Source organism: Mirounga leonina, unplaced genomic scaffold, assembly GCF_011800145.1.
Source record: "Mirounga leonina isolate KUSES-001 unplaced genomic scaffold, KU_Mleo_1.0 Mir_171, whole genome shotgun sequence".
Taxonomy (NCBI): Eukaryota; Metazoa; Chordata; class Mammalia; order Carnivora; family Phocidae; genus Mirounga; species Mirounga leonina.
Genome location: NW_023270436.1, coordinates 338,421 through 365,095, shown reverse-complemented (window position 1 = coordinate 365,095; position 26,675 = coordinate 338,421). Strand labels below are relative to the sequence as shown.

Genomic DNA, 26,675 nt, shown 5'->3' with positions numbered 1-26,675 from the left:
GGGGGCCGGGGCCCGGGCGGCGACGGGAGGGACGCGGGCCCACCGGCGGACAGGCCTCACCTGGGTCTAAGGCCGAGTTCGTGGGCGCGCCGGGCGGCGGGGCTGGAGGCCCGCTCCGGCCCAGGCCCCGCGGCCGCTTCTCCAGCCGCCGCACCAGCCAGCGCACCGCGATGAGCAGCACCGAGGCGCCCAGCAGCTCCCAGACCAGGGGCACCCACTCAGCCGCCGCCAGCCGCGGCCACAGCATCGCCGCCGCCCGGCCGCCGCCGCCCCGCCGCCGCCGTGGAGGAGGCCGCCGCCTCAGGACCCCGCGACCCGAGCTGCCCGCGCCGCTGCCTGATGGCGTCGCACGCCGGGGAGGCCGGTGCGGGGCCGAGACCGCGCGCGCGGGACGGGGCGCTCGCCGCCGCGCCCGGTGGCCTGGCGGGGGGGCGTGGCCGCGGCCCCAGCCCGTGGCGGCGCGGGGCGGTCGAGCGCGCCTTCGGGCAGTGGCGCGGGCAGCTCGAGCCGCGGGGTCCTGAGGCGCCGGCCTCTTCCGCGGGCGCGGCGTGCTGCGCAAGGGGGCTCCGGAGCCGGCCGGGGATGGGGGAGGTCCGGGGGGCGGCCCGGGGCTCGGCGGGAACGGCTGCTCGCGGGGCGGCGCAGCCAAGGTCCTCGGGAGGGTCGGGCTTCGCCGGGACCCGGCAGGGCTCCTGGCGGCGCGCGGGCTGGAACGGGTTCTGCCTAAGCAAGCCGGAGACCCGGCGGCTGCGGCGCGTGCTGGGGAGACGTGCGCCGGGAGCCGCGCCGCCGGCCTCCCCGGCCGCAGCCCTGCGCGCGCGGAGGGCTTGCGGTGGGGGCGCGTGCGAGCCGCTGCGCCGGCGCCGCGTGGGCAGGGTCCGGGCTGCGGGGTTCCTCGCGGTTGGCGCCGGGGCCCGCGAGGGCTCGACCGGGGACTGCAGGGCCCGAGGGAAGCGCTCCCGTGCTCGCCAGAACTGAGGCGTGGACGTGGAGGGTGACTCCGCCTGTAACTCGCAGCTTTTCAAAGGGGACAAAGAAAAACGCGGCAGGAACGTGACGTTCTTGGTGAAAGCGCTGAACGGGGCAGTGCTGGCAGGGCTCTGGGCCCAAAGGAAGAGCCCGTAGGTCAGGGTGAGTGCAATGCAGACTCAACCCGCAGTGAGGCGCTGCTTTTCACCCGGCGGGGCTGTTCGTTCCGGTGGGAATGTGCGGTCGTCAGGCCCTCCCGTGCGGTGCTGCGGCGGGAGGAGGACCGGCGCACCCCGGGGACGGCGAGCCCGTTGCCCACGAGGCTGGGCGCACGCGCCTGCCCCGCGGCGCGGCCGGGCAGCCTCGGGTGTGCAGGCGGACGTCCCCAGCGGGACGCGCCCGGCCGGGGCGCTGTCCTCGGAAGCTCCTCTGGTGCGTCCGACATTCAGCGGTAACAGGGCTGAATCCGAGAGCCGTACTAAGCGCAAGGACCCCTCCGCACACAAGCGCGCACTGTGCGGGCGCCCGGGTGGCTCAGTCGGTTGGGCCACTGCCTTCGGCTCGGGTCATGATCCCGGAGTCCCGGATCGAGTCCCGCGTCGGGCGCCCTGCTCGGCGGGGGGTCTGCTTCTCCCTCTGACCCTCCCCCCTCTCATGTGCTCTCTCTCAAATAAATCTTTAAAAAAAAAAAAAAAGTGCGCACTGTGCAGTTCCCTCTGCAAGAGTCTCAAGAACAGCCAAGGCTCGTGGCGACAGAAGTCCGAGCAGAGGCTCCCTCCGAGTGGGCGGCTAGCTGGGGCATGAGAGAGCCGTCACTGTGAAGGAAACGCCCCAGGTCTTGCTTGGGTACACACTGGTGGGTGGTTGCCAGAACCCACCAAACTGGACGCTAAAAGTATTTGTTAACTAAATTTTGTGTAGATTTAAAAAGGAAGAGTGCCTTGCTTGAATGAAATCTTGCCGTTTCTTGTTTTTAAGTACTAAGTATCCTGAAAACAGACATCTGTCCCCAGCAGCTCCCCAATCTTTTTTTTTAAGATGTTTAAGAGATCGCACACGAGTCGGGGGTAGGGGCAGAGGGAGAGAGAATCCCAAGCCTACCACACAGGGCTGGATCTCACGACCCTGAGATCGTAAGCTGAGCTGAAATCAAGAGCCCAGCACTCGACCAACGGAGTCACCCAAGGCCTCTTGACCTTTTCACAGACGTGTGCCATTCCGTGGATGAGAGCACCCGGCTCTGGGCCAGACTGCCTGGGCTGGTACCGTCTGCCCCCCTCCCTGCTGGGTAACTTTGGATGAATTACCTAGTTGCCCTGTGCTGCATTTTCCTCAGTGGTAAAATGGAGGATGATAATCACCCCTGTCTCAGAGGCGAGGATTAACATGCCAGTCCTTGCCACACAGCTGCCCTATGTAAGGGCGTGGTAACTGTTAGCTGCTATGACCGTTTTCATAGTTTACGAGGCATAAGTTACCTGCCTGGGCCTTCAGGAGGTAGCAGGGTCCTCCCCTATCATAAGGGATTTTGGTATAGTAATCACGAATCCCAGTAGTTGGGAGAGGACCAGCCAGATTGTGGATTGGGGCAGAGGCTGTGGCCAGCAGCAGCCATCCTCCACTTTTTAATGACAAACATACTGCTGCCTAGCGAAAAACCACATCCTGTGGCCCAGGGACTACGGAGAGGCAACAGACAGTGTGGTCTGTGGAGCTGGCGAGCTGCACCCTTCAACGAGGGCACAGAACATGCCTTCCAAGGGTGTGGGAAAGGCACATAGGAAGTTGGGGCCTGGAGCCGCTGCCCTAGGCCACAGGTGGAAGTCACAGATTATGCCAGACATAGACGGCACCACGAAACTGCCCCAATTGGTCCCGTTTCTATGCTTGGGCTGTTGTATGAAAGAGAAACGTCCCTCATTTAAGCCACTGAACTTTGGGGTCTCTTCAAGCAGCTTTACCAGCCTAACCAGTAGTGTTGATACGGGATCTTCTGGGACTCCAGCGACCAATAGGGATCCTACGGCGGGATCCTCCTCACCACTGTCTAATGCAGACTACATTTGAAGTAAGAGTGGGATAATCATGAGGAAAAACAGTTCCAACGTTAAGAAGCCAACCCTCTTACTGACCACAATGTACCACTGAGGTAGAAGTGGATTTCCAACGAATGAACAGAAATTAAGCTTAGAACTGATGGTTTTCTCTGACAGGAGCAGGTTTGATCTAATTCCTAATTGTAGTTTGTCTAACTCCTATCCTAATCCCGAACTCCATTTCTGATCTCAGATCACGAGAGGGCCAGGGACGGTATCCGTCAACGACTGAGAAAGTCTCGTTTTCACGTGTCATGAGTACCCTTCAACAAGAGAAGGGAAAGCATGGGCAGTCCAGCCACACGTGATGTTACTTGTCGTGGGCGTCTAGCCAGGGAAGCAGCCCATGCCAGGTAGTCTGGGAGTGACAAGGGACAGTCAGAGCAGGAAGCAGCTGGGACCGTTCGCAGAGGGCACAGCGGAGCCCAGAAGGAAGCCTGGCTGGCAGGGGAGCCTGGAAATTGCATGTGCAGGTTAGCAAAGGGTTATTCCACACAAGGCTGTCACGATCTTTCTGAATTTTAAGAGGTCTTCAATAAAGGTATTTATCCCTAATTCATAAATCTGCTCTATTTGAAGTGTTCTGCCACCATTTCTACACCAAGTGAGCAAGGAAGAAAATCCCCCAACTGGTACTTCTTTACATATCTCTTCAAAGTCACTGACTTTAAGGCTCATCTGTTCAACGAAACTCACTTGCTGAGTGGGATACACAGTACTGTCCTCCAGCCCCTGATGCCCCCTCATCTAGTAGGAAAAGAAGGGACTCTCCAGAAATAACTCTATGGCATAAGCTTAGTTCCCTATATGTAAATGTACACGGGGAAGGAGCACAGTGGGTTGGGGATTAGGGAAGGTTTTATGAAGGAGTCGAGCTAGGTCTGCTTTCTGCTCATGGTCACATCCCTCAGGGACAGTCAGCGATGTGCTGGAGTCTCCTGGGGAAGCCCACACCCCTTCCCAGCTCCAAAGACGACATGTCGGGAGCTTCAGCTCTGCCCAGGAAGGGTATTCACACCTAGGACTCATCAGAGGCCACAAACCAGGCTTCTTCCCGCTGGAGAGCCGTATCTCTGGCATCGTGCGTGACAGCCACAAGCACTCAGACACGTCTTGTGCGTGAAGGCGAGGCAGGGGTGGCACTAGGCACAGGAAGCAGGCCAGATGTCCCAGCAAGGCATGGGGCGCTCCTGAGCCCCAACTGATCATGTCGTAGTAATTCCCCCAGGTCTCCAGAGGCTTGAGAGAACCAGGTTTATTTCTTGCTCCTATTTGCTGCCACGTGGCCACCATCATGCTGTCGCCATGGTGGGGGTTATGCGACCCGCGGTCAGGGCTCTGGCCCACAAGGGACACACTTCACTGGCTCTAATGCGCTGAGCTTCCTGCCCCAGAGCATGCGCCTGCCGGCTCCGCCAGAAGCCAGCGGAGGAGGAGTAACTGGTGGCGAGCCCAGTGCTTACCACAGAACTCTTAATGCTGAATGGACTAAGAAGCTGGAGGGGTTGATTTGCGCCAGACTGCAGACGGTGTGATAGCCACACTGTGCTCTGAACTCAAGCAAACGTACACTGCAGACAAGAGCGGAGGAGGCTGGTACAGGGGTGGCTCCAGAGCCGAGCCGGGCTCTCAGCTGCCTTGGAGACAGGAGGGCCCCCAAACAGGCGAAGGAGCTGTGGGCAGGGCTGGCCTATCACTAACACAGAGAGGCCAGTCAAGGGAAAGTGCTGTTTTCTGGATGAAGAGGAGACAGTCAGCTTTCAACACACCAACGTTTTAAGTACCAGGAAAATCACTTTGAAATATCCATCAAGTCTTTACAAATGCACATTTAAAGCTCACAAATGGGCGCCTGGGTGGCTCAGTCAGTTGAGCGTCCGACTCTTGATTTCGGCTCAGGTCATGATCTCAGAGACATGAGATGGAGCCCCGAGTCGTCATCAGGCTCCGCACTCAGTGGGCAGTCTGCCTGGGATTCTCTCTCCCAGTCCCCTCCGCTTTCTCTCTAAAATGAGTAAATCTCTGGGACACCTGGGTGGCTCAGTCGGTTAAGCATCTGCCTTCAGCTCAGGTCACGATCTCCGGGTCCTGGGATCGAGCGCCACATCAGGCTCCCTGCTCAGCAGGGAGTCTGCTTCTCCCCTCCCTTTACCCCTCCCCCTGCTTGTGCTCTTGCTCTCTGTCAATTTGAGAGAATGAGAGAGAGAGAGCATGAGGGGGGCAGGGTCAGAGGGAGCAGACTCCCCGTGGAGCAGGGAGCCCGACGTGGGACTTGATCCTGGGACTCCAGGGATCATGACCTGAGCTGAAGGCAGTTGCTTAACCAACTGAGCCACCCAGGCGCCCCTAAAAATAATAAATCTTTAAAAAAAAATAAAGCTCACAACAAAATGAGGTGTCCTGTGAGATACCTTTAAGCTGGCTACCGTCCCCCCCTCTGTGGAGTTTGGACCCAGACTATATGTGAAAAGCACGCAGACCATTTCCTCCTGCGGTTTGCAGGCCGTGTGGATGAGAACCTCCAGGTGCTTCCCGGAGCCACTGCCCTCCTGCCGAGATGAGGCCGTGATCCACACACTTCCAGCCTAGCCGGGAAGCACGCTGTTGCAAAGGGATGTCACGGCGCTGTTTCCCGAGCCCTTGGCCGTCTCAAGCTCCAGGAGTTGAGCTGGGATGCGAGAAGGGCCCACCCCCACACTTGTGGGAAAAAAAAAGGGGAAGACCAACACAGTTTAGTATCTCCCATTGTTTCCAGGAAAAGACATCACCAAAGTATACTTTTTACCAGAATCTGCAACATTCGTTGTCCTGAGTGAGAACATGCATGAAGGCAAGCAGAATTCCAGTAAATGCTGCTTCTGGTTTTAGAAGTTGCTGATTGCTGAGAATTCCTTCTCATCTAGGAAAGGCTTGGAGGTTCTTCCAACAGCTCCTATGTTTATCCATCAAACCGGACGGTAGCAGCATAAACAATCCTATTTGCATTTCCCACATAATCTGCACGAGGTAGGAGATTTCTGAGTGACCTGGTGATCTCTAAATACCAGGCTCCCCCTCAGTGGTAAGTCTTGGGTCCTTCCCTCAGCACACATTCCCGCTGCACCTTCCACCGATCTGTGCCCAGCCCCTCCTGAACACCCACCGTACAACCACCGAGGGTGCAGCATGCTTCGTTTGGTGCTTGCAAATGTTTAGCAACCTTACAGGCAAAAGAAAAAAGTTCAGGGACACAGGATCCTTCCTTTCCTGATTACTGCAGAGAAAACAAAGATTGCATCCTCCCCCTTTCAGGGAGTCAGGGCCACACAAGAAGCAGTCAGCAATCTTCACTTGGGCTGTGCAGCGTGTGTTAACGGACCCCTGTTTAGGGAAGCTGATAAGAGCAGAATCCTAGGAAAGTAACGCATAAATCCCGCCACAAAACCACATTCTGTGATCACCAGCTGACTTCTTTTCTATACAGTTTTATCATGCTGGTCATTAATGAGAACACTTAACGGAAGACTTTCCACGTCTGGCTAACTCTTCTGAAAATAGAGTATGGATGGAAGAGGGGAAACTGGGCCACGACACGGGAGACTCAGAGAAGTATTAATGGTCCAGCTGTCGTCAGCCGTGACAGTCTGTGGGGCCCAGTGGTGGACGCAGCACCCCGGACAGGGACATGCTCGGGGACATGCCCGCAGCCCAAAGGGCACCTGCCCTCCTGTCTCTCGGTCCGCTCAGCAGAACGCCTCTCCTTCGTACCCACCTGCGTGTGGCAGCAGGTGCAGCGTGGGCTACGGGGAAGGGCATGGCTAACACATTGCCATTCTTCTGCTATGGTCAAAAGCAGCACAAGTTAGATTTCACACCCATCTGAATCTTTTAGCAGAATAGTAAAATGCTCTTTTAAGACAAATATTTAAACCGTTTATAACAACCCAAGATTAAATTTACTCCCAAATACGGCAAACTATATATATTAAAATAAGGCCCCCAATGAAATATGAAAAACTTTAACAAAAAATAGTTTATTGCACAAAATTTAAGGAATTCCCCAGCACACTTAAATTTATAAAAAATCAACATGCTTTTTAAAGTTACAATTCGTTGGGCATGGTGACACCTTTTCCCTAACAGCCCCAACCTGAGGAGGACTCCCTTTCATGAGGAAATTTTTAACAGAAATGAGTAACTTAAAGCCATCCAGTTTTCTAGACCCTCTACAACATTACCTTCAAGGGTCCTATTATAACCTGAGACCACCACACAATCAGATTTGCCTGGAACGTGTTTGCGTAAGGCTCAGGACGTCTCACACGTCACAGGGGTCCTTGAGGAAGGCTCCAGGACATTTGTCTTTCAGATATACTGGTCCCTTTCACTACTAGAAATCTTTACACAGGACATTTCATTTCTATTTAAAAAGTTACTCATAGGAGTAGGACTATATGCCGTGGCTTCTGCAGTAAGTAACCCTACACCAAGAAAAGTCTTCAAACTAAGAAAGAGTGTAATGAGAATCTTCCTAGCAGGTCTGTCCCATGACCTGGACCCAGGCCAGAGAAAAAGCCTATCAAACCCTTGCCTGTTAGACCTTCCAAACAGTAGAACAAAACCATGTAAATCCGTAAGATCTGTGGCATCTATCCAATGTGTTCCATGGAAAAATCAGTGATAACCACACTGCAATAAGCTTTTTTTTTGGAACATAAGAGAAACAAGAAATACGGTATTCATCACACAGGATGAATAATATACACAAACATACTGTAACAGCAAGCCTGTTCCTATAAATAATCGACTGGACTGTTGTTTTCCATGAGTAAATTCCAAATTCCCACTTCTGCCCACAAACAGAATATTTCAAATGATACTCACTGCAGAATGTAGCCTGGGAGGTAGAAGTGCCAATCAAGTCCCTTAGAGATTAAAAAAATAATAATAACCCTCAATAAATCAGAAGCAGGTGATTTCAAAGTCCAACTTCCTCTTCCAAGTGACTTGTTAAGAAGCCTAAAGGTGGTGTCAGCTTGAACAAAAGGGCCCCAGGTCAGGAGCTGCAGGCCACACAAGAAACATCACAGTGCGTGGGGACAGCCAGGGAGGTCAGACCAGAGGCAGGCTGGTGTTGACGGAACTGAAAGATGGGGTGACCACGACGGTGGCACAGGACAGCAGGAGAGCAGGGGGCGCGGCTACTGCAGGCCCGCACAAGCCCGCAGGTGCACAGACACAAGTAAGACATGAGGGAAACAGGGTGAGGAACAGAAATCTGCTTTCACTTGAGGATTATTCAGAATCCGTTTACCCTTTCCTAATAAAAAATGCACAGTGACCGGCTTTCACTGGGAGACCTCCAATAAGCAGCAGTGAGAAAGTAGCCACAGCATGAGGCTGAGTGTCATGTCTTGGTTTTAAAATTAAAACTGAGGATAAAACACCCAAAATAAATAAGAATGTAAGTTACGATTTTTCTTTTCTAATGGTACAAAAACAATTTTGTCAAAAACGATTTCCAACTTAAGATGAAAATAGGATATATTTATAATGAAGTCTTCAAGTATTATTTCAAGATTAACCCTGTACAAGTGATCTACATATTTCAGAAGTTTCAATACTTGCTAGGGAATTTTTTTTAAACACTAAGCGTCTTTGTGGTTAATGCTACCTTATCAATTTACCTTCTAATAGCGTAAGAGAACACAAACAGCTTAAAAATATCAAACCGTTTTCTCCACAAAAGAGACGTAAGTAGTAAGTTGACACGAGCATATCTGGCCTGATCAGTAACACTTCCAACTTCATCTCCAGACCAGCAGATCTGCACCGGGGGCCTCTCTTCTCTGACAACAGTTCACTATCAGCTTAGATTTCTTGGCCAGTAGGGGACAAAGTTACAGCCCTCCGGGGTCATAGACAGTCAAGTAAATCTCCCACGCTCACGGAGCCTGCTTCCAAATCAGGCTCTCACCTACAGGAGAGCTCGGGTGGCCTCCACTGCCTTCTCACACAGCTGACCTGCCCGTTCTAGAAAACCCTCCAGATGAGAGGTTACGGGACCTTCTGAAGGCTGTCACCACAATGAGTTCAGCATGTCCCCTGATGACCACTGATGACCACACAGGCTCTGATGGACGTATTTTCATGTGGGCCCGGGGTGGGGTGGGGGGGACAGGGGGAGGAGGCCTGGAGAAGCCTTGCACCTGGCTCAGAGCCCTGCAGGGAGCCCTGGTCCCTCTCTCCCCTCCTCTCCTGTGACCCCTCCCCAACCATCTCCCATGTCAGGCCAGCACATGGTGATTGTGTCCTTATGGCCACCAGGCCCGCCTAGGGGACAGCCAAAGTGAGTGAGGCCGTGCAGGGTCAAGGGTCAGATGGGGTGGGGTGTGCACTTAGGACAAGGCTCTCAAAAATAAAGTGAAACTGAAACAAAAAACCTTTTCGCTCCAAGAATATTTGGTTTTAGAAGGTACAGTAAATAAAATAATTATATTTCTTAAAATATAATTTTCTGACTGACATCCCTAAATCCTACATGTACGTTACTTCTGACAGCAGATTTTCAAAAGGCGATCAATAAAAAGACAATTCAGGTCATTCTTAAATAATATGGAATACACTTTTTAAAGATTAGCTTATGATTTTCAGTATTTATATACACATCCTATGGTGAGATAGCTATTGAAAATAAAAACCAAAGGTGCAAATAAAGTTTCGTTTCTGCAGGGAGCTAAAGCTCTCACGGAATCTGGAAAGAGAGAAGCGGGACCCAGTCATGCAGCGTTTCCACCGGTGGCCACTGACTGGCATCACCCTCAGGGGGCTGCAGCTACAGTCACTCAACAGAGACCTCCTCCCGCAAGTAACCCTTCAGACACATTCAAAAACTCACTGAGATCTAAACTAGGTTGCTAGCATTTGGTCATTTCAGGGGAAAAGCTAGTTGTGATCTGCAAATTACTATTTCTCTAATCCTTGGCTCTTGTTCAGTTCTTTTACTCCTTGAAAAGGCAGATGCAAAATTTAAACTTCATCTCTTAGAAAAACACAGAGCAAACAGTCAAATAAATAATATTGATAAAAGATTATTCCTTTGGGTAGTTACAAGCACTCGGAGTGGGGGTGCTCGGCGGCCGCTGTTCCAAGCGCCTCTCTGGAGACCCTGCACTGACTGTGTCGCTCTGTATCTCCCCTGGGGTTGGCGTGATCTCCCAGGGGAGCAGCACTGGCAGCGGGATCCCCCTGAGTCCATGAGGACAGTGACTCGTGCACGGTGACGGCATGTGCCTCCATCTGGCGCTGCAGGCTGTCCATCTCCTGCCTGGGCAGACAGGGGAAGCAAGGAATGCAGGCCAGTCAAATGAGAGCCAGAAACGACGCTGTTACTTCCCCAAGAGGCAACTGGTCATCTCCAACACGGATCCTAACAAGCCTGACTCAGACAGCAGCCTGCTCATCTGCGGCACCTTCGGGTGGCTGACAGAACCTGTCTATTTGGGAAGCAGCACCCAGGGGGGTCACACGATTTATGGGGCTCAGCAGTTTCCTCTGCAGGTGCAGAGGTCTGCACACACGGGCCTGTGCTCAGGGAGAAGGTGGGTGAGACAGCACTGAGGGCCTACACATGGCCTCCATTCACAGGGTCAAAAAGATGTCCCCACAGGGCCACGCCCTGCAAACACTGGCCTCAGGCTCTTGGGAGTAAAACCCTGAGCTATGTGTGGGGTTCCTAAGGGTCACCTAGCTCCAGGCAGTCCTCCCGTATGACAGGGACTGAGGGCCTGAGTGACCCCACATAGCACAGACCTGCCCAGCCTCTTCGGGGCACGCAGGGCTGGCAACAGGATTCTTCCAAGTTAAACATGCAATCTATTTTTAAAGACCAAGTGAGATAGAACACAGAACACAGTTCATACTTTAGCTGCTGGAGACAACTGTTGAGGTTCTTGAGGGGCTCCTTGCTCACGGCAGGTGGGGGCCTCAGCAGCTCCTCCAGCAGGGAGGCCGGGACAGGGCAGTCAGGGATCTTCACTGGAGTCACGGGGCCAGAAGAGCTGGCCTCGCCTTTCAGTTCCTTTCTCTGTTTTTAAAAAGCACATGGTTGGAGCCCTCTCACTTGGAGGCTGACACCAACCACACCTTCCCCTTATCGGTCCCCGATCATCACAACAAGTGCTCCCAGAGGGCATCCTAGCTCACGATGGGCCCTCGGGGAAGGCATGCCCCCCTGCTTCCAGGCTGGCAGAGCTGACAGCCACAGGGTTCAGGGAATGTTGGCTGAATGGGTGAGCGTCTTCCTAATGCACGTGACCATGCACAAACAGCGTAATGCTGGCTACTCAGGAGGACGACCTAAATCACAAGCGAGAACACCCTTATGGGAACTGTGGGGGCTTTCCACAAAAGACCACAGCCTTGACCCTGCATCTCCCTAAGAAATACGTCAATTTTTAACTCCTACAACTCCCCTTTCTAGAACTTCAAACTTTTTCCACAGATAGCCAAACAGTGCTAAATAAACCTCTGAGTCTGAGGGATTTCTTTGCACCTGGAGAATATTTACGTGGCCTGAGCAGAGAAACAAATGCTGGGTACAGAGGGTCTGGGCGGGGCTCCCCAGGCCCCCAAGCCCATCTGGCAGTGCTGGCCCCAGCTGGCTCACCTACCAGGCCAGGGGCTCTTGTGAAGACCAGCAAATGAGCCCTCATGTGGCTTATAAAGCGTATTACAACAAAAGGATACGTGATTCATAAAAAGAAGCAAAGAGCTCTTGGAAAAGGCACCAAGATAAAAGGGTTTGGCCTGCTGCCAAGCACAAGACTCCAGCATCCTTTACTGCACACAGTAGCTGCTCAGTGTTGGTTACACAGAACTTCCTGTCTGAGTAACCAGAAAGTACCCCAGCCACCCGCCCAGCAGGGGTGCCTTGGGCCCGGGAACCTGATGGAGGCGCGGGGTCTGAGTACCGTCTTCGCTGCGCCACGCCGCAGGTCCAGTCTGAGCTGCTGGTTTTGCTGGAGCAGAGTCTTCATGTTGTTCTTCAGCTCTGACACTTTAGCTTGAAGCATGAATTTATCTTTCTGGGTCAGGGACAGATCGTCCTGCACCATCTCCAACTCAGCTTTGATGTTCTAAAGAAAGGGAAGTCACACGTTTTTATAAACTAAAGGATCTTGCCTGTGCTGCTAAGATCTTAGCTTGTATGTCACAAGTGTAAGGGGCTAGAAACTAACAGCAACTTTTCTATGATGCTGTAGGTGGTGCTGCCATGCCAGCCTATTTCCTCACCACGGTCTGGGCTGGGCAGCGTCCCATTACAGTCACATCCTCAACGTCCTTACTCAAATTTCAGAGCCTCTGACGAGGAACCAGCAATATTCCCGTGTCCACTGTCTATAATGGATCCCAAGAATCCATTTAAATTCCAAGGTCAGGGGCCCCTGGGTGGCTCAGTCAGTTAAGCGTCTGCCTTCGGCTCAGGTCATGATCCCGGGGTCCTGGGATTGAGCCTCAGGTTGGGCTCCCTGCTCTGCGGGGAGTCTGCTTCTCCCTCTCCCCCTCCCCCTGCTTGTGTCCCCTCTCTCGCTGTGTCTCTCTCTGTCAAATAATAAAATCTTTTAAATAAATAAATAATTAATTAATTAAAATAAAAGCACAAAAAATTACACTGTACAATCTCAATAATAAAAAAAACTACATGGATAGAACAAGGGGCCATGAAAACATTAATTGTGCTCATCTTTGGGTGGTAGGATGACTTAGTTTCAAAATATATTTTTACAGGGGCACCTGGGTGGCTCAGTCGTTAAGCATCTGCCTTCGGCTCAGGTCATGATCTCAGGGTCCTGGGATCAAGCTCCCCACTGGGCTCCCTGCTCCGTGGGAAGCCTGCTTCTCCCTCTCCCACTCCCCCTGCTTGTGTTCCCTCTCTCGCTGTCTCTCTGTCAAATAAATAAATAAAATCTATACATACATACATACATAAATTCATTCCAAGGTCAGCTACTGGAATAAGCCTCACCATTAGGAGGAAGGAATATAAATCAATCCTGTTACTCAAGCCAGCCATCCACAAGTAGGAATCCTGGCGAGAGCTCTCTCTCTCTGATCCTTTGCGCAAGTGGTCAACCCGCACACAGGTTTCTTTGTGGAAAAGTGCATCACAGACTGGTGAACTTTTCACATGTACTGCCTCATTGACTAGGCTGTGTCAGATCCCATTCCTGATACATTTCACAGAGCTCAGCCCAGGGCGTATGTAGCGCTAGGGCTTGGCCTCCTTCAGCTGTGTGACCTGGCCTTCTTTCTGAAACGGATAATGCCTGCAAAATGGTTTGGTGGAAGCATTCGGTTTGGGGTAACTCACGTCATGCACTTAGCACCTTGTGAGGTGCGGTCTCTGACTTTCTGCCCCAGGGCCTTTACACAGCACATACCTGTGATAACTGCTGTATTCCATCCAGTTCCTTCTTACTCTGCTGCTCAGTCAAGTTCAGCTGCTGCCTCAAGGACTGGACTTCTCTTTCTTTCTGCTCCACCTCCCATTTGAGATTTTCCATCTAGAGGAGAGAGAAAGTCACATGACCAAAAGAATTTTAAAGTGGCTTTCTTACACTATAAAATTGCTCTAACTATATATCTATGTACTGTTTAATATCATACTTAGAAAAAATAAATATCCCTTTCCAGGCAGACAGGGAATGAATGAAGGAACTGATGTGTCAATCAGCAGAGTCTAGCTCTGTCAGTCCCGCTAAGTGGAAATGCAAAGCCTCCCAGGCAGGTCACCTCTTGGTTCCCTATAGGCTGTTTGCTCAGCTGCTCGTCTAGCTGCTTCTGCAGGAGTTGGAGCTGGGTCCGGGCCTCCTCCAGCTTCTCCTGGAACTGTGCTATTTCCTGGGAATGTTTCCCCTCTTGAATCCTAGCATAAAAACAAGGAAGCATGAAATCACAGCACCCTAACCCTACCACAAAGTGTGCTCGGTTGAACATTATCCATCAGGGGTGACAGAAACTCACACACTGCTCACTCTGGGCGGCGACTGTTCTAGGAGCTCTGTAGTGCTCTGTCGTGACGAATCCTCACAAAAGCCCCGGGAAGGACATTTTGCTAGCCCATTTTATGGATTACAATGGGAGAAAACTCCCAACACGCACCCCTACATGTGCTCAACTCAAGGCTGCCCTAATTGGAGGCTGCAGTGAACCTCGGTGGTGGGGCACAGCCCTCGGGACATGTGCCCCTCACACAGGGCTCTCTGTTCCTGGTGAAGGACCCTCAGGTGTGGAGTGGGGACAGCCATGTCAGGCCGGAAATTTCGGAGTTGAGCTGCAGGCTTCCTAAGACAGGGATCGGATACATTCTCCTTCTTAGATTTGCCTCCAGAGTGCTCAGAGATTTGCTAAAACCCAGGTGACCTGAACGTGCTGAAGGTCCTAACCAGAAGACGTGGTGGCGCTCCTGCCCGTCCGTCCCCGGCCGTGGCACTGACCCAGCCCTCTGCCCGCCTGGCACTCACTGGAGACCCTCGGCCTCAGCCTGCAGCTTCTGCACCAGCTGCTCCTTGGCCTGCAGTTCCTTCTTCACCTCACTCAGCTCCAAGGTGGCAGCCTTGAAGTGGCGGCGGTTATGTCCTGCTTCCGCCTTGGCGGCAGCGACCTACAACAACAAAAACCCACATCACCAAGGACAGAGGCAAGAACCACACAGAACACGCCCGATGTGATGTCTGCGAAGAGAGCTACCACCAACCCCACCCGCGTCCCAGCTGCTCCTGCAGTTGTTTCTTCCAAAGCTTCTTAAGCTCCCAAAGGACTGAAGCCCTAACACATGCCTGGCGCGCAGGCAGGCGACATACAGCCGGCCGCCAGGATCTGCTGAACGAACAAATGCATGCAAGGTTTCCTTGGTCTAAATAGTTTCGATTGTCCTCCTCAAGTATATCTGTCTATTTCTTGTTAAATCCAGTCCTAGTTTATGTTTTTGGGGAGGAACATATCCTTCCATCACACCAAGTAACTGCAGTAAAGCTACTGATTACTATCCATTTATGACACAGTAGTCTTTTCATGATGAACAATAATTTCTCTCAAGGTTTCTGAGACCAGCAAATTCTCAGAATATAACAAAATCTTCCAGTTTCCTTTCCAGTAACTCGGTTTTCTTATCTAACTGCACAAGCAGGGACTTCATTTTTTACAAGTTTAATAAAGGGCGCCTGGGTGGCTCAGTCAGTTAAGCGTCTGCCTTCAGCAGGTCATGATCCCAGAGTCCTGGGATCGAGTCCCACATCGGGCTCCCTACTTGGCAAGGAGTCTGCTTCTCCCTCTGCCTCTGCCTGCTGCTCCCCCTGCTTGCGTCTGTCAAATAAATAAATACAATCCTTAAAAAAAAATAAAAGTTTAATAAAAATATTTATAATATATGACAAATATAGAAAAAACTCTTATAAATAAGGAAACAAAACTCCAACAGAAGATGTTAACAGTGGTTTATCACCAGGTACAAATTCAAGATGATCTGTACTTCAATCTTTACGACTTTTTTTTTTTTACTTTTTACTACTAGCATGTACTGTTCAAACAGTCCAGATAATTTCATGAAATGCATTTAGAGACATAAATGAGGACAGTTCACAGTTACTGCCCTTAAAAAGAAAAAAAAAAAAAGAAGCCAAGGTCACATATCCATCATTTTCCCCAGCACTTCTATTCACAAATTTCCTTACACTATGAAATTGCTCTAACTATATCTCTGTGTACTGTTTAATATCATACTTAGAAAAAATAAATATCCTGGGCGCCTGGGTGGCTCAGTTGTTAAGCGTCTGCCTTCGGCTCAGGTCATGATCCCAGGGTCCTGGGATCGAGCCCCGCATCGGGCTCACTGCTCAGCGGGAAGCCTGCTTCTCCCTCTCCCCCTTCCCCTGCTTGTGTTCCCTCTCTCCTGCTCTCTCTCCGTCAAATAAATAAATAAAATCTTTAAAAAAAAGAAAAAAAAAATCCCTTTCCAAGCAGACAGGGAATGAAGGAACTGAAAGTGTCAATCAGCAGAGTCTAGCTCTGTCAGTCCTGCTAACTAGAGAATAAAGGGAGAATAAAAGGGAGAATAAAATTCAACTTCATTAAAGGGAGAATAAAATTAGTAAGTGAGCAAAAGATAGGAATTGGGGGGTAGAAAAGTAGGGAGGGTAGTTGACTCAGCTCAACTCCACGCAAGGTATAAAAACCAACCAGACAAGGCAAACGGGGGTCTGTTCATGGTGACAAGTTCTTCTTTTGAGAGAGAGTGCGCATGCATGCATGTGGGGGGGAGGGGCAGAGGGAGAGAGAATCCCAAGCAGGCTCCCCACTGAGCACAGAGCCCAACATGGGACTCGATCCCAGAACCTGAGGCAAAGGCAGATGCTCAATCGACTGAGCCACCCAGGTGTCCCCATAGTAATATGTTCTTAACAGATCTTAAAACTGTACTATCTTAAAAGAATATTTTACTGTCTCACCCAAAAAAATGAAGAACAATTTCTTTCTTTCTACCTGTTATATCATCACGGAAACATTTTTAAAGGATGTGACATGCACCCTTGCACACAGCAAACACATTCAGAACATCTCTTCGGTGCCAGGCACTGGGGACATGAGGGTAAATGAGTCACGGCCCTCAAGCCATGAAGCTTATGTTCTGATGAGGAGTAACAGACACGGCACCATGGTGGGAAACAGGAGCTGAGGTCTGTTCCAGCTCACAGGGGCAGTGGGACAGGCCTCTCTGCTGGAAGACTGACCTGATGCACTGGTGAACACCTGAGCATGGAAAGGAGCCAGGCAGGAAACGGCAAAGAGTGCATGCAGCCTTCTTTCTCCATTGCTCTTTTAGCACTAATGGGGTCAGCTATTGTTCTGCAGTTTGCTTTTTTAACTCAACACTACGTGTGCGACACTGTTCTCCAGCAAATACGTCTCTACACGGCTCTGTGCATGCATCTTAGGCCCATGTGACTGCCTCTGGGTTAATCCAGGTCCACTCTCCTATGGATGGACATCAGGGCCCCCTCCAGCTGCTCACTGTCACCAAGGCTGTGATGACATCGTTCTCAGAACACATCAGCAAAGATATCTGTACAATAAATTCCTGGAAGGGAAGTGAGGCGTCAAGCGTGCACATACTCAGTTTTTAGAAAAAATGCCTTCCGACAGGCTCTGAAGTTGCAGTTTAGAGCCAGTGGGAAGCTGGTCACACACCTGTTCCTTGAGGCTGTGCACGGTGGCCTTTTCTCGCTCCAGCGCAGCCTGTAAGGCGTGGACGAGCTGCTTCGTCTGGCGGTCCTCCTCCTCTTTCCGCTGCAAGACTGCCTGGACCTATAGCACATCACCGGAGCAGTGAGTGAGGAGGCACTCAGATTTCGAAGGCCTGTGGGGCCCCAGTGCCACGTGGGAACCTGGCAGGATGGTGGCACACAACACGATGCATTACCGACAGGCGCACAAGGTAGCGGAGGAGGGAGAATTCCACCTCTGGAGAACGTGAAGTCTGAGATGGCAGTCAAGTCATATGGCCGTATTCAAGCACAGAGCAAGCACCCAAAGGCTACCTGTAATCGGGGCTTTGAAACACAAATACTTCCCTGGTGAGGCAGGTAACGCAGATGGACGAGGCCACCAGATATGGCAAGGGTGGGAACCAGTGACAAATAAAAGTTTATAAGCTCTCTAACAGCTGGATAATTTGAGACGGGGGCTGGATTTGGCCACTGACTGCCCCTCGAAGAGGGCTCTGAAGTGCCAGGCCTCCTCCCCAAGCCCCAGAGAGGCTGCAGAGCCGGAGCCCAGAACAGGGTCCGGAGAGAGAGCCCCACCAAGGTTCAAATCCCAGCTCTGCATCACACAGGGAAGAGCCTCTTATGAACAGTGGGACCAGCTTGAGCAGGGAGTCCCCTACCCACCAGGAAGCTAATGGGCGGGGCACAGTGCCTCCACACCTCGGTAAGGGGGAGCATTAGGAGCTCCCAGCTCTGCCCCACCCCACAGAGCTGCAAGATGGGCTTCATATGTCACCAGATCCTCCCTGTTCTGAGTCTCTGTGACGGGGCAGCACTCTGCTTGCGGGCGGCTGGGACTGCTGCGTGAGGCGACATGCGCCAGACCGAGAGCCACCTATCCCGAAGCGAGTCCCCTGCCTCCGGCAAAGGGTCTGAGTACCTGGAGGTTCAGCTGAACCAGGTCTGCCTCCCTCTTGGCCAAAGCTGTTTCTAAGATGCTGTTGTGTTCCCGCAGAGCTGCGTTGGACTGCCCCAGGCCTGTAAGCTTCCCTCGCTCATGCTCTAACTCAAGGGCCAACTTTTTATTCAACTCCTCAAGGCGCTTTATCTTCCTCCTAAAGCCTCTAGATTCTTGAAGCTGAAACAGATCAAAACCACTGTGAAGTTACATAATTACCTGTTCTGGCTAATGGAGCTAAGCTCCCCCACACCGGAAATAGAACAACTGCACCAAGAAGCTCCAACAGACCACCCCAGGACTGCAGCAGATGCAGCACACCCCAGCTCCCAGCCCCCCGGCTTTCTCCTGGGGAGCCTGGGTCCCCGTAGAGAGCCCTTGGTGACATCACCAACTGCCACGCGTAGCATCATCTGAAGCCACAGCCTCTCTGGGCCCGAGAGTTACGTGAAGTTATTTTAAAGAACAGGTTTTCTCATTATTTGCAACCAGAGTGTTCTTACTGGGGACATCTTAATCCTAACACTCTGACAACCACCACACCAGAGGGGTGCTCAAGAGAGCGTGTGGGGAGCCTCAATAAGGGGGGGGGCGGTGAGAGGGACCCAGACAAGTGGTCAGATGGCGCATAGAAGCACAGTGCAGGCTGAGCTACAGGCCAAGTTCTGCCTCTCCAGGAGCCCTTCTCTCTGCCCCTGAGCTGCACGGGGGCAGTGAGGCTCGTCCCGCTGTGTGAGGACGAAGCTCGGCCTACCTCGTCCTCCAGCTCCAGCACCTTCTCCCGGTACTCCTCCAGCTCCTGGCTGGTCAGTGTGATAATCTCCTGGAGCTCCTTCTCCAGCATCGTCTTGCTGTGGCCAACAGCCTGCAGTTCTGCCTCCAGAGCCTGGATTCTCTCCTAACAGCCAGGACGGGAAGGCGGATTTGGTCATGGGTTTCAATACGGCATGTGACAGGCACTCACCTCCCTCCCTGCAGGGCTGCATTGCACCCACCGCATGAGCTTGCTGACCATGCTCGACAGGCGCTGCGGTCCTACCGTACTTCCCTCCCCCGAGTTAAATGCTTTGAAAATACAGAAAAACTCTGGCTCACAACTAAGAACGATGAATTACTATCTGTGGCAAGCAAGCTGTACCAGGCGCGGTAGAACTAACACCCCACGTGTGTGCTCACGCTCATGCTTGCTGGGTGGTGCAGCCACTACTCTGATCACTTCGTGTGCGTTTCTTCACGGAGCCATTCTGACCAAGGAGGTTCTACTGTTTACTCCATTTTGGCCTCACTTTACTGAGGATCAAGAAGGTGAGTAGCCTGCCGAAGGCCCCATTTTACAAGTGGTGAAGCACAGACCAAACCAGGACTCTGGCTCTGAGGCTGCAGTGCTGGTGGGGCGGGGGCAGGGGGGGGGTAACAGGCTCCCGGGGGCATTTACATTCGATCCCTGACACCGGAGAAGCCAAAGAATCAAAAAAGAAGCAGAGAAATATTTCTAGGTTGAAGGGAAATTGCAACTTAATAAAATCCCCCCCCCATTTTATAAAGTAATTAGGTAAAAGAAGTATTAAGTTTACCTAATTTGGTAAGAAAACGTGCCATGATGGCTTCCCACTAATAAATTCTTACATGGAGAGAAGATCAAGACAAACTTCATTTAGTAAGAAACACAACTGCTAAACACAAATGAAATGTTGGGTAGGAATAAACAAAAAGCAAATTAATGCAGTTGGGTAAAACTTGATGTTGGCCAAAGACGGCAGGGTGTGGGGCACCAAGGACTCGGGGACACTCGGGGGGCTCTGGCAGCCTTCATCACACGAATAAAAACACCCTGCAAGCCCAGGGCCCATCCTCCATCCTCCTCCAGGAGGACATCCGCCCATTTATCCTAAAAAATAATGCAGAGCAAAAGGCTTCTGCCTCATGATGTAACAGCAGGAAGAGCAGAGCCCATGCCCCTCACCACATGCAGGGTCCCTCTTCCTTTGAGTCTGAGTATTTACAGCCACTCCCGGCCCACTCTGGCCCACACCGACTGCCTCCCCCGATTGATTCCTGTCAGCAGAGCCCGCTGCAGCCACCCTCAAGCTGGACACTGGGTGCTGCTCCCTCCGCTGGCCCCGGCCTGCCCCGCCGGCTCACAGCTTCCCCTCCTGAGTGACCACAAGCCATCAGTGGCCTGTCCCACTGGCCGCTCTGCAGCCTTCACATGGCCCGGCCATCTCAGCTACGGCAGGAGAGCCCACGTGGTCTCCCCGACACAGCCTCGCCTGGCCTCGGCTGTGCTCAGCCACCGCCCGTCAGTGTCCCACCATAGAAGAGTGAGGTCTCACGCTGCCCGAGCCACCAGTCAGCCCTCCATCTCACGCCAGCCCACCCCCCCAGGGGCCCACCGTGCCCTCGAGATGCACAGCACTCCCCTGCTGAGATGTGCCCCCCGGACTCCAACACCTCCTGTTATTCAAGACCACTTCAAAGACTCTTTCCTCCAAAAAGCTTTCCTGGACTTTCCAAATACTTCCCCGAGCCTCCCACACGGGCACTCAGGAAATCCCTCCCCAGACACGGAGGGGGTGTGGAGAAGGACAGGAGTGGGCAGGGAGGCTGAGGGAGGAGGCGACGGTGCGCAGGCGAGCAGGGGTGAATCGAGAGAACGTCTGTGCAGTGTTCAAGCCCCTGGTCACGTTGCTAGCACACAATACTTCACAGAAAGGCTGCCTACGCGCTAGTTCTGCCCCGGGTCTCCAGTCTCTCGAACGTTTGTAACACATCGAGTCCCCAGTACTGAGTCTGCACCACTGGCAGCCTGGCCGAGAGCAGACGGGTTACCCACGTGCAGAGGGAGGTCACGGCTACCGCCGGCCACCTGGGCTCTCAGCTGGCTCAGCTCTGCGTCTGCCGACTCCTTGGCTGCAAGGGCCTCCTGCAGGCGGCGGCTGAGGATGCCCACCGCATTCTCATAGGCCTTGTGCTTGGTCTTCATCTCCTTCTGAGCGCTGCTGAGGTCTGAGCCCAGCCGCTTCATCCTCTGCTTCTGCTCTGTGATGGCCCTAGGGTGTGGCAGGCAGGACAGAGGAGTCTGAACTCACTTCCAACAAGATGTCCTGGCACTAACACCAAGGAAAGGCTCGTCCTTGCCCACCCCCAGCCCCACGCCGGCTAACTGCCGCTCCGCCCAGATCCAGCACGTGGGGTTGGTGTTGGCTGCTCTCACAGAGCCCAGCACTGCACCTACTTCTGCCCTGCTCCCCTCTCAGAGCCGCTTAAATGATCTCGTGAAAATCAGAGAATACTGCTGTCCTTCCAAACGCTTCCAGTGCTCTTCTTGAATAGCAATAATAATCTCAAAAACGCAGCTCACAAGTAATCTCCAGCTGACGAAAGTAAAGGAACGCAGGACACAAGACATGCCATGGGGCTTAAAGGCCCCAAAAGGCTACCTGCCGTGCATACACACAGCAAGAGGGATACACACGCAGTCAGCCCTGCTGGGGGAACTGGGAGGGGCAGGCGCTGCCACACTCACCTGGCATGGAGCACGCTCACAGGGGGAGTGCCTATTAACCACAGGCAGCCACCAAACCATGCCGGGACCCCCTTCCAGCCGTAACTTTGGAATCTGACTTCCCTGGCTGCCTAGAAGTACATCCTGTGTCCCCTCTCCTTAGCAAGGGCTCAACTGACAGTGTGTTCAGAGTCCCCTGGCCCTTGGCTGCTGCGTGTCCCCCACAGAGCTCAAGGCCGCCCGCGCTCACCCCTTCTGCCTGCACACGCCTCGGGTCCACTTACTTGGTGGCTTCTTGCTGTAGCTCCTCAATTTGCTTCTTGAGCACCTCGTTGGCCTCTGTAAGAGCTACCATCTGCTCTTTATCAAACTGAAAAGACTTCAGAAGAAGGGAAGAGAAGACAAAGTGAGGAAAGCAAAGTCCTCCCTCTGCGGCCTGCTTCTCAGGACCAGGCTCCCCGTGGCTCAACGGTGCCGGTTCAGGGTCACCCTCAAGGACAAGGGCTCTGGAGAGGACCCTGACAGAGGTTTGCTCTTTTATAGGCGATCACTTGAGAGCGGTCCAGAGTGCTGGAGGGAACGCCCAGGTCAGCCTTGGGTTGTGGCTCTGTCCACAGTCCCCGAGGGACCACCCCTCCCAGAGCCCCCTAGGCCCCTCCCAGCACCCGCTGGGGTGAACTATGAACGCTGACGGCCTCCAGCCCCGTGCTGCCTCCAGGGGGGAACCTGTCCGTCTGCCCGTCCTTCCGGGACGGACTTGTTCCAGGCTGTCCTGCCCTCCACCCTGCACAAGAAACCCCTGGGCATGTTTGGCAGAACCTCAAAGTCAAATGCATCCCAGACCTGCAAGTGCGTCTCCATCTTGTTGCGCTCCCTCTGCACCGACTGGAGATGCCCTTCGAGGTCGGCCATCTGCTGATGGACATGGGACACTTCCTTCTGCAAGCGCACGTGTTCTACCTCCACAGACTTTTTCTCCCCTTGAAGTTTAATTAACTCTTGCCTCAACTCCTTCAGCTCTGAGTCAAGCCTCTTCTTCGTGGCCTTCAGCTCACCAATGAGCTGGTCCTTGGAGGTGGCGTCCCGCCGGTAGGCCTCCACCATCACCTGCCCAACAAGACAGAGGCTGCAGCCAGCACGAGGTGCGGTCTCCTTCAACAAAAATGCTCACCACCAATCCGCGGCAGAACGTGTTTTAGACTACAAATAACATATTCCACCAACTCCAGGACACCATCCACGGAGGCCCAGCATCACCTTACACACCTGAACACGTCTGGGTGCCGCACACAGATGTCACCTGGCGAGTGCTCTCCCCTCAGCCGCACTGCCAGGCTTCTGCTGGGTCCTCCCCCGGCTTGCGTCCCAGCAACAAAATCCAGAACCACTTCTAGCTCTCCCTTGGGTCGGCCTTTCTCAAAACCCTGGTGCTAGCAACACTTCGCATTCATTCCAACAGCCAACACCGGCTTCACTCACATAAAATGTGAGCCCCCACCCTTTGCGTGAGCCAGGACTTACTTCAACACTAGATCAGGGTCTAATTTTTCAAAGACATGTTAGCAGAAGTCAGTCTGTGTCATAGCCCGGCATGCGCTCTCTGACGTGACAAAAGGCCAAGATTGCATCACAGATGCCAACCCTATTCTGAAATTGCATCCTGACTTGAGACCTTAAAATAGGAGGAGTGAGAGCACAGCTAAGGATCGGTGCCTTTAAAAAAAGACAAAACAAAACAAGTGAGGGGGTCTAAACGTTGCTTTCCCCTTGACCACTTTTGTTCTAGAGAAATGATTAAACCACACGTGATTTTTTTCACACACTTGCTGCATATAAAGAAAACCAACAACACATTTTTACCTTTTGTTGAAGAAACTGCTCCTTTATTTTCTGTGTCTGCTTTTTCAGGGTGGCGGCCTCTTGCTGTAGGTGCTCCACCTACAAAGGACACGCGCGCACAGACCTCACTGAGGCCGCTCTGCTCCCAGGGAGACAGGGAGGCCAGCCCCCATTCCCGCCTCCCTCCGTTTGTAGGATCATCGTCTCAGTCCACACTGTAACCTCCAGAGACCTCACAACAACACAGGCAAGACTCCAGTGTGACAGAGCGCCCCAGACCCCACGTCTGCATTTCTCAGGCGTCAGCTGGCATCCGTCTTACTGAGCGAACAGTAAGACCAAATTCAGCCTTGTCCAGAAGGTCCCCGCAATCCCCCTAAACTACGCACCCTCTGCTTCTCGACTTGCTTTCGTGTCCTGTCTGAGAAGCAACTGGGCCCACGGCAGTGTTTGCAGAGGAAACACAGGCCCCCTGTACTTTACTTCCCAGAAGGAAACCTGCCACCGATTTCCTTGTCCTTGATGCTCAGGGAGGGCGAACTCCACTGCCTGCACACCCTGCACCTTCCTCGTCCTGTTTGTTAACGTTTGCCTACGTCAGGTCACATCACGCTGTTGGCATAACAGCTCCCAGGAGTACCGTGCTGCTCATGTCCATACACACCTGGACCCTCCCGTGTCTCCCGCCCTCACCCACGGACACACGACCGTCCTGCCACGTGTACACAAGCCCCACTATGGGCATGCACCAGGGAAAAACCAAAAGTTCCACACAACTTTCCCCACATCTGAGCTCCACATCATCTGTGGACAGAAACTGGAGCTTCTTGGTGGATTTCTTTCTTTCTTTCAAAGATTTATTTATTTATTTACTTGAGAAAGAACAAGAGAGAGAGAGCGCACGTGCACTTGAGCAGGGGTGGAGTGGGGGGGGGACAAGCAGAGGGAGAGAGACAAGCAGACTCCACAGTAAGTGTGGAGCTCGATGTGAGGCTCAATCCCATGACCCTGAGATCATGACCCAAGCCAAAGTCAAGAGTCAGACACTTAACTGACTGAGCCACCCAGGTGCTCCCTGGGAGATTACTTTCAACGCACCAAACATGACTCGGTTTCCCAGCCCTCAGCATCTACACACCCAGCAGCTACCAGGAGGCACACAGCTTGCTGGTGTGGGTGCCCGTCCACCCCCCACCCCCACCTTCCGAGCCCTGGGCCCTGCCCTAGAAGTGGTCTTGCACGTTTACAAAACAAGGTGCTCAGGGCGCCTGGGTGGCTCAGTTGGTTGAGCGACTGCCTTCGGCTCAGGTCATGATCCTGGAGTCCCGGGATCGAGTCCCGCATCGGGCTCCCTGCTCGGCGGGGAGCCTGCTTCTCCCTCTGATCCTCCCCCGTCTCGTGTGCTGTCTCTCTCATTCTCTCTGTCTCAAATAAATAAATAAAATCTTAAAAAAAAAAAACAAGGTGCTCAAACAGGAGCCAACAGCCAGCACCGGGCCTTACACGTGTGGTTTCCACTCATCACAGAATGGCAGCGAAGTGCATTACCTGGCTGGACTTCACGGCTAACTCTTGCCTCAACTGCTCTAAAACCTGTGATGTCTCCTCGGTGCCCTCTTCCAAGCGCTTGGCTCCTCTGTCCAGCTCCTCCCTGCCGCTCCTGGCCGCCTGCAGAGCCACCTCCAAGACAATCTTCTCATTCTGCAGGAAGTGGATGGTGTCGTCCCTGGAGGCGGCCTCCCCCTGCAGCTCCTCCAGCCTGGCATGCAGCTCGTCGTAGCGCATCTGCAGGTCGCCGAGGGACTGCTCCCGGGCCTGCAATGTCTCCTGTGTTGAGGTGAGCTGCCTCAGCAGGTCGAGGTGCTCCTGCTGTAACACCGCAAGCTGCTGGTCTCGCTGTTGCAAAGTCAGATTCACCTGGAAAACAGGAGCTTGATTCACTGTGACTGCCCTGCTCTAAGAGTGTGCGCTCAGGGCTTAGATCACCTGGACAGACGCTTTGGGGTCAGCGTTCCGCATGGAAAGTTCTGGTGTGGAAGAATACCAGCAGAGGTCAACACCCGGCCAGGTCTGCAACCGCAGCTGGACTGTGGATGTGACACCGTAATGAATTCAATAGACACCGCAGCACAGATGCGCAGTGAGGCCAGCCAGGCGAGGACGGCCGTGTGTGGCACCAGGGCAGCCACACGAGGCCACGGGGGTGCTTGCCTGCTCCAACTGCTGTTCCAGGGATGCAGCCGAGGCCGCCATCTTCTGCAGCTGCTCCTTCTCATCTTCAAACTCCTCCAGCCTCCGCTGCAGGTCCTCCTCCACCATTGTCTTTGCCTCTTGAATCTGCACAAAGGCAGCTTCCTGGTCCAACATGTCGGCCTAAGGACAGAAAATGGTGTTTTTTAAAAAGCAGGATAAACCTGAAGACCACAGCAGTCTGAGTGGGAAAACCTCATCCACATCACTGTCCTGTCCTCGACCCGCACACAGAGGAGCCAAGGGCCACAGGGGCCCAAGGCTGGTGATCTCCTGCTGCCCAAAAGACAGGTCACCCCACCTATTCCTCTGCCCACGGTTCTCTCTGCTGGCCCTTGGGCCTGGCCGAGGGAAGAAGCAAGCAGACAACCCGCTTTAAGAAATGGGATAAAGTGATGAGCGACCCCTCCCCGGCTGCCTCTAACGCGAGGACAGGTTGCAGTGTGTCCTTGCGTTGGGGATGGGAAACCAGAGCAGGGCTGGGAGACAAATACCACATTTTCTTTATGGTGTGAGTATGTAGATAAAATCCAATAACTAGGTATGTTTCTCAGGGAAAAACATTAGTTTATAACTTAAAGTTTTTTCAGTTCTTTGGTGCTGAGCCCCTGAAACAGATGTCTGCCGTGCCATGATGCTCTTCCGTCACCCTCATCACCCGTGAGGACACAGGGGTGCAGAGAAGCGGGAGACAGGGGAACAGCCAAAGTCCCAGAACGCCAACTTTCCACATCCTCGGCACACAACTCAGACCACACGCTGCCCACATGTTGTGCACTGTTCCTTTTCAGTTCCCGACAAGCCTATCTGTTGAG

At 53.0% G+C, this 26,675-nt stretch overlaps 2 protein-coding genes across 12 annotated transcripts in view; both read right to left on the bottom strand.

The window, feature by feature from the left end:
• ANKLE2 (ankyrin repeat and LEM domain containing 2) overlaps positions 1-278 on the bottom strand; it is a 24,937-nt gene extending 24,659 nt beyond the window's left edge. The window contains exon 1 of one of the 2 annotated variants that reach the window (XM_035016775.1): positions 61-278. In XM_035016775.1, the coding sequence (XP_034872666.1) occupies positions 61-247 (187 nt within the window). In that variant the 5' untranslated portion in view covers positions 248-278. The remainder of the gene's footprint in view (positions 1-60) is intronic. The other variant, XM_035016776.1, reaches the window with a different exon arrangement.
• A 6,771-nt stretch (positions 279-7,049) lies between these two features.
• The window catches only part of GOLGA3 (golgin A3), a 44,677-nt gene continuing 25,051 nt past the window's right edge, over positions 7,050-26,675 (bottom strand). For 9 of the 10 annotated variants that reach the window (XM_035016761.1, XM_035016767.1, XM_035016766.1 and 6 more), the window contains 15 exons: positions 25,822-25,983; positions 25,159-25,527; positions 23,632-23,709; positions 22,615-22,878; positions 22,056-22,150; positions 21,100-21,316; positions 19,021-19,164; positions 18,249-18,446; positions 17,292-17,408; positions 14,570-14,709; positions 13,839-13,971; positions 13,487-13,609; positions 12,017-12,181; positions 10,967-11,130; positions 7,050-10,371 (listed from right to left, as the gene is read on the bottom strand). In XM_035016761.1, the coding sequence (XP_034872652.1) occupies positions 10,152-10,371; positions 10,967-11,130; positions 12,017-12,181; positions 13,487-13,609; positions 13,839-13,971; positions 14,570-14,709; positions 17,292-17,408; positions 18,249-18,446; positions 19,021-19,164; positions 21,100-21,316; positions 22,056-22,150; positions 22,615-22,878; positions 23,632-23,709; positions 25,159-25,527; positions 25,822-25,983 (2,589 nt within the window). In that variant the 3' untranslated portion in view covers positions 7,050-10,151. Of the gene's footprint in view, positions 10,372-10,966; positions 11,131-12,016; positions 12,182-13,486; positions 13,610-13,838; positions 13,972-14,569; positions 14,710-17,291; positions 17,489-18,248; positions 18,447-19,020; positions 19,165-21,099; positions 21,317-22,055; positions 22,151-22,614; positions 22,879-23,631; positions 23,710-25,158; positions 25,528-25,821; positions 25,984-26,675 lie in introns of all 10 variants that reach the window. The other variant, XR_004681373.1, reaches the window with a different exon arrangement.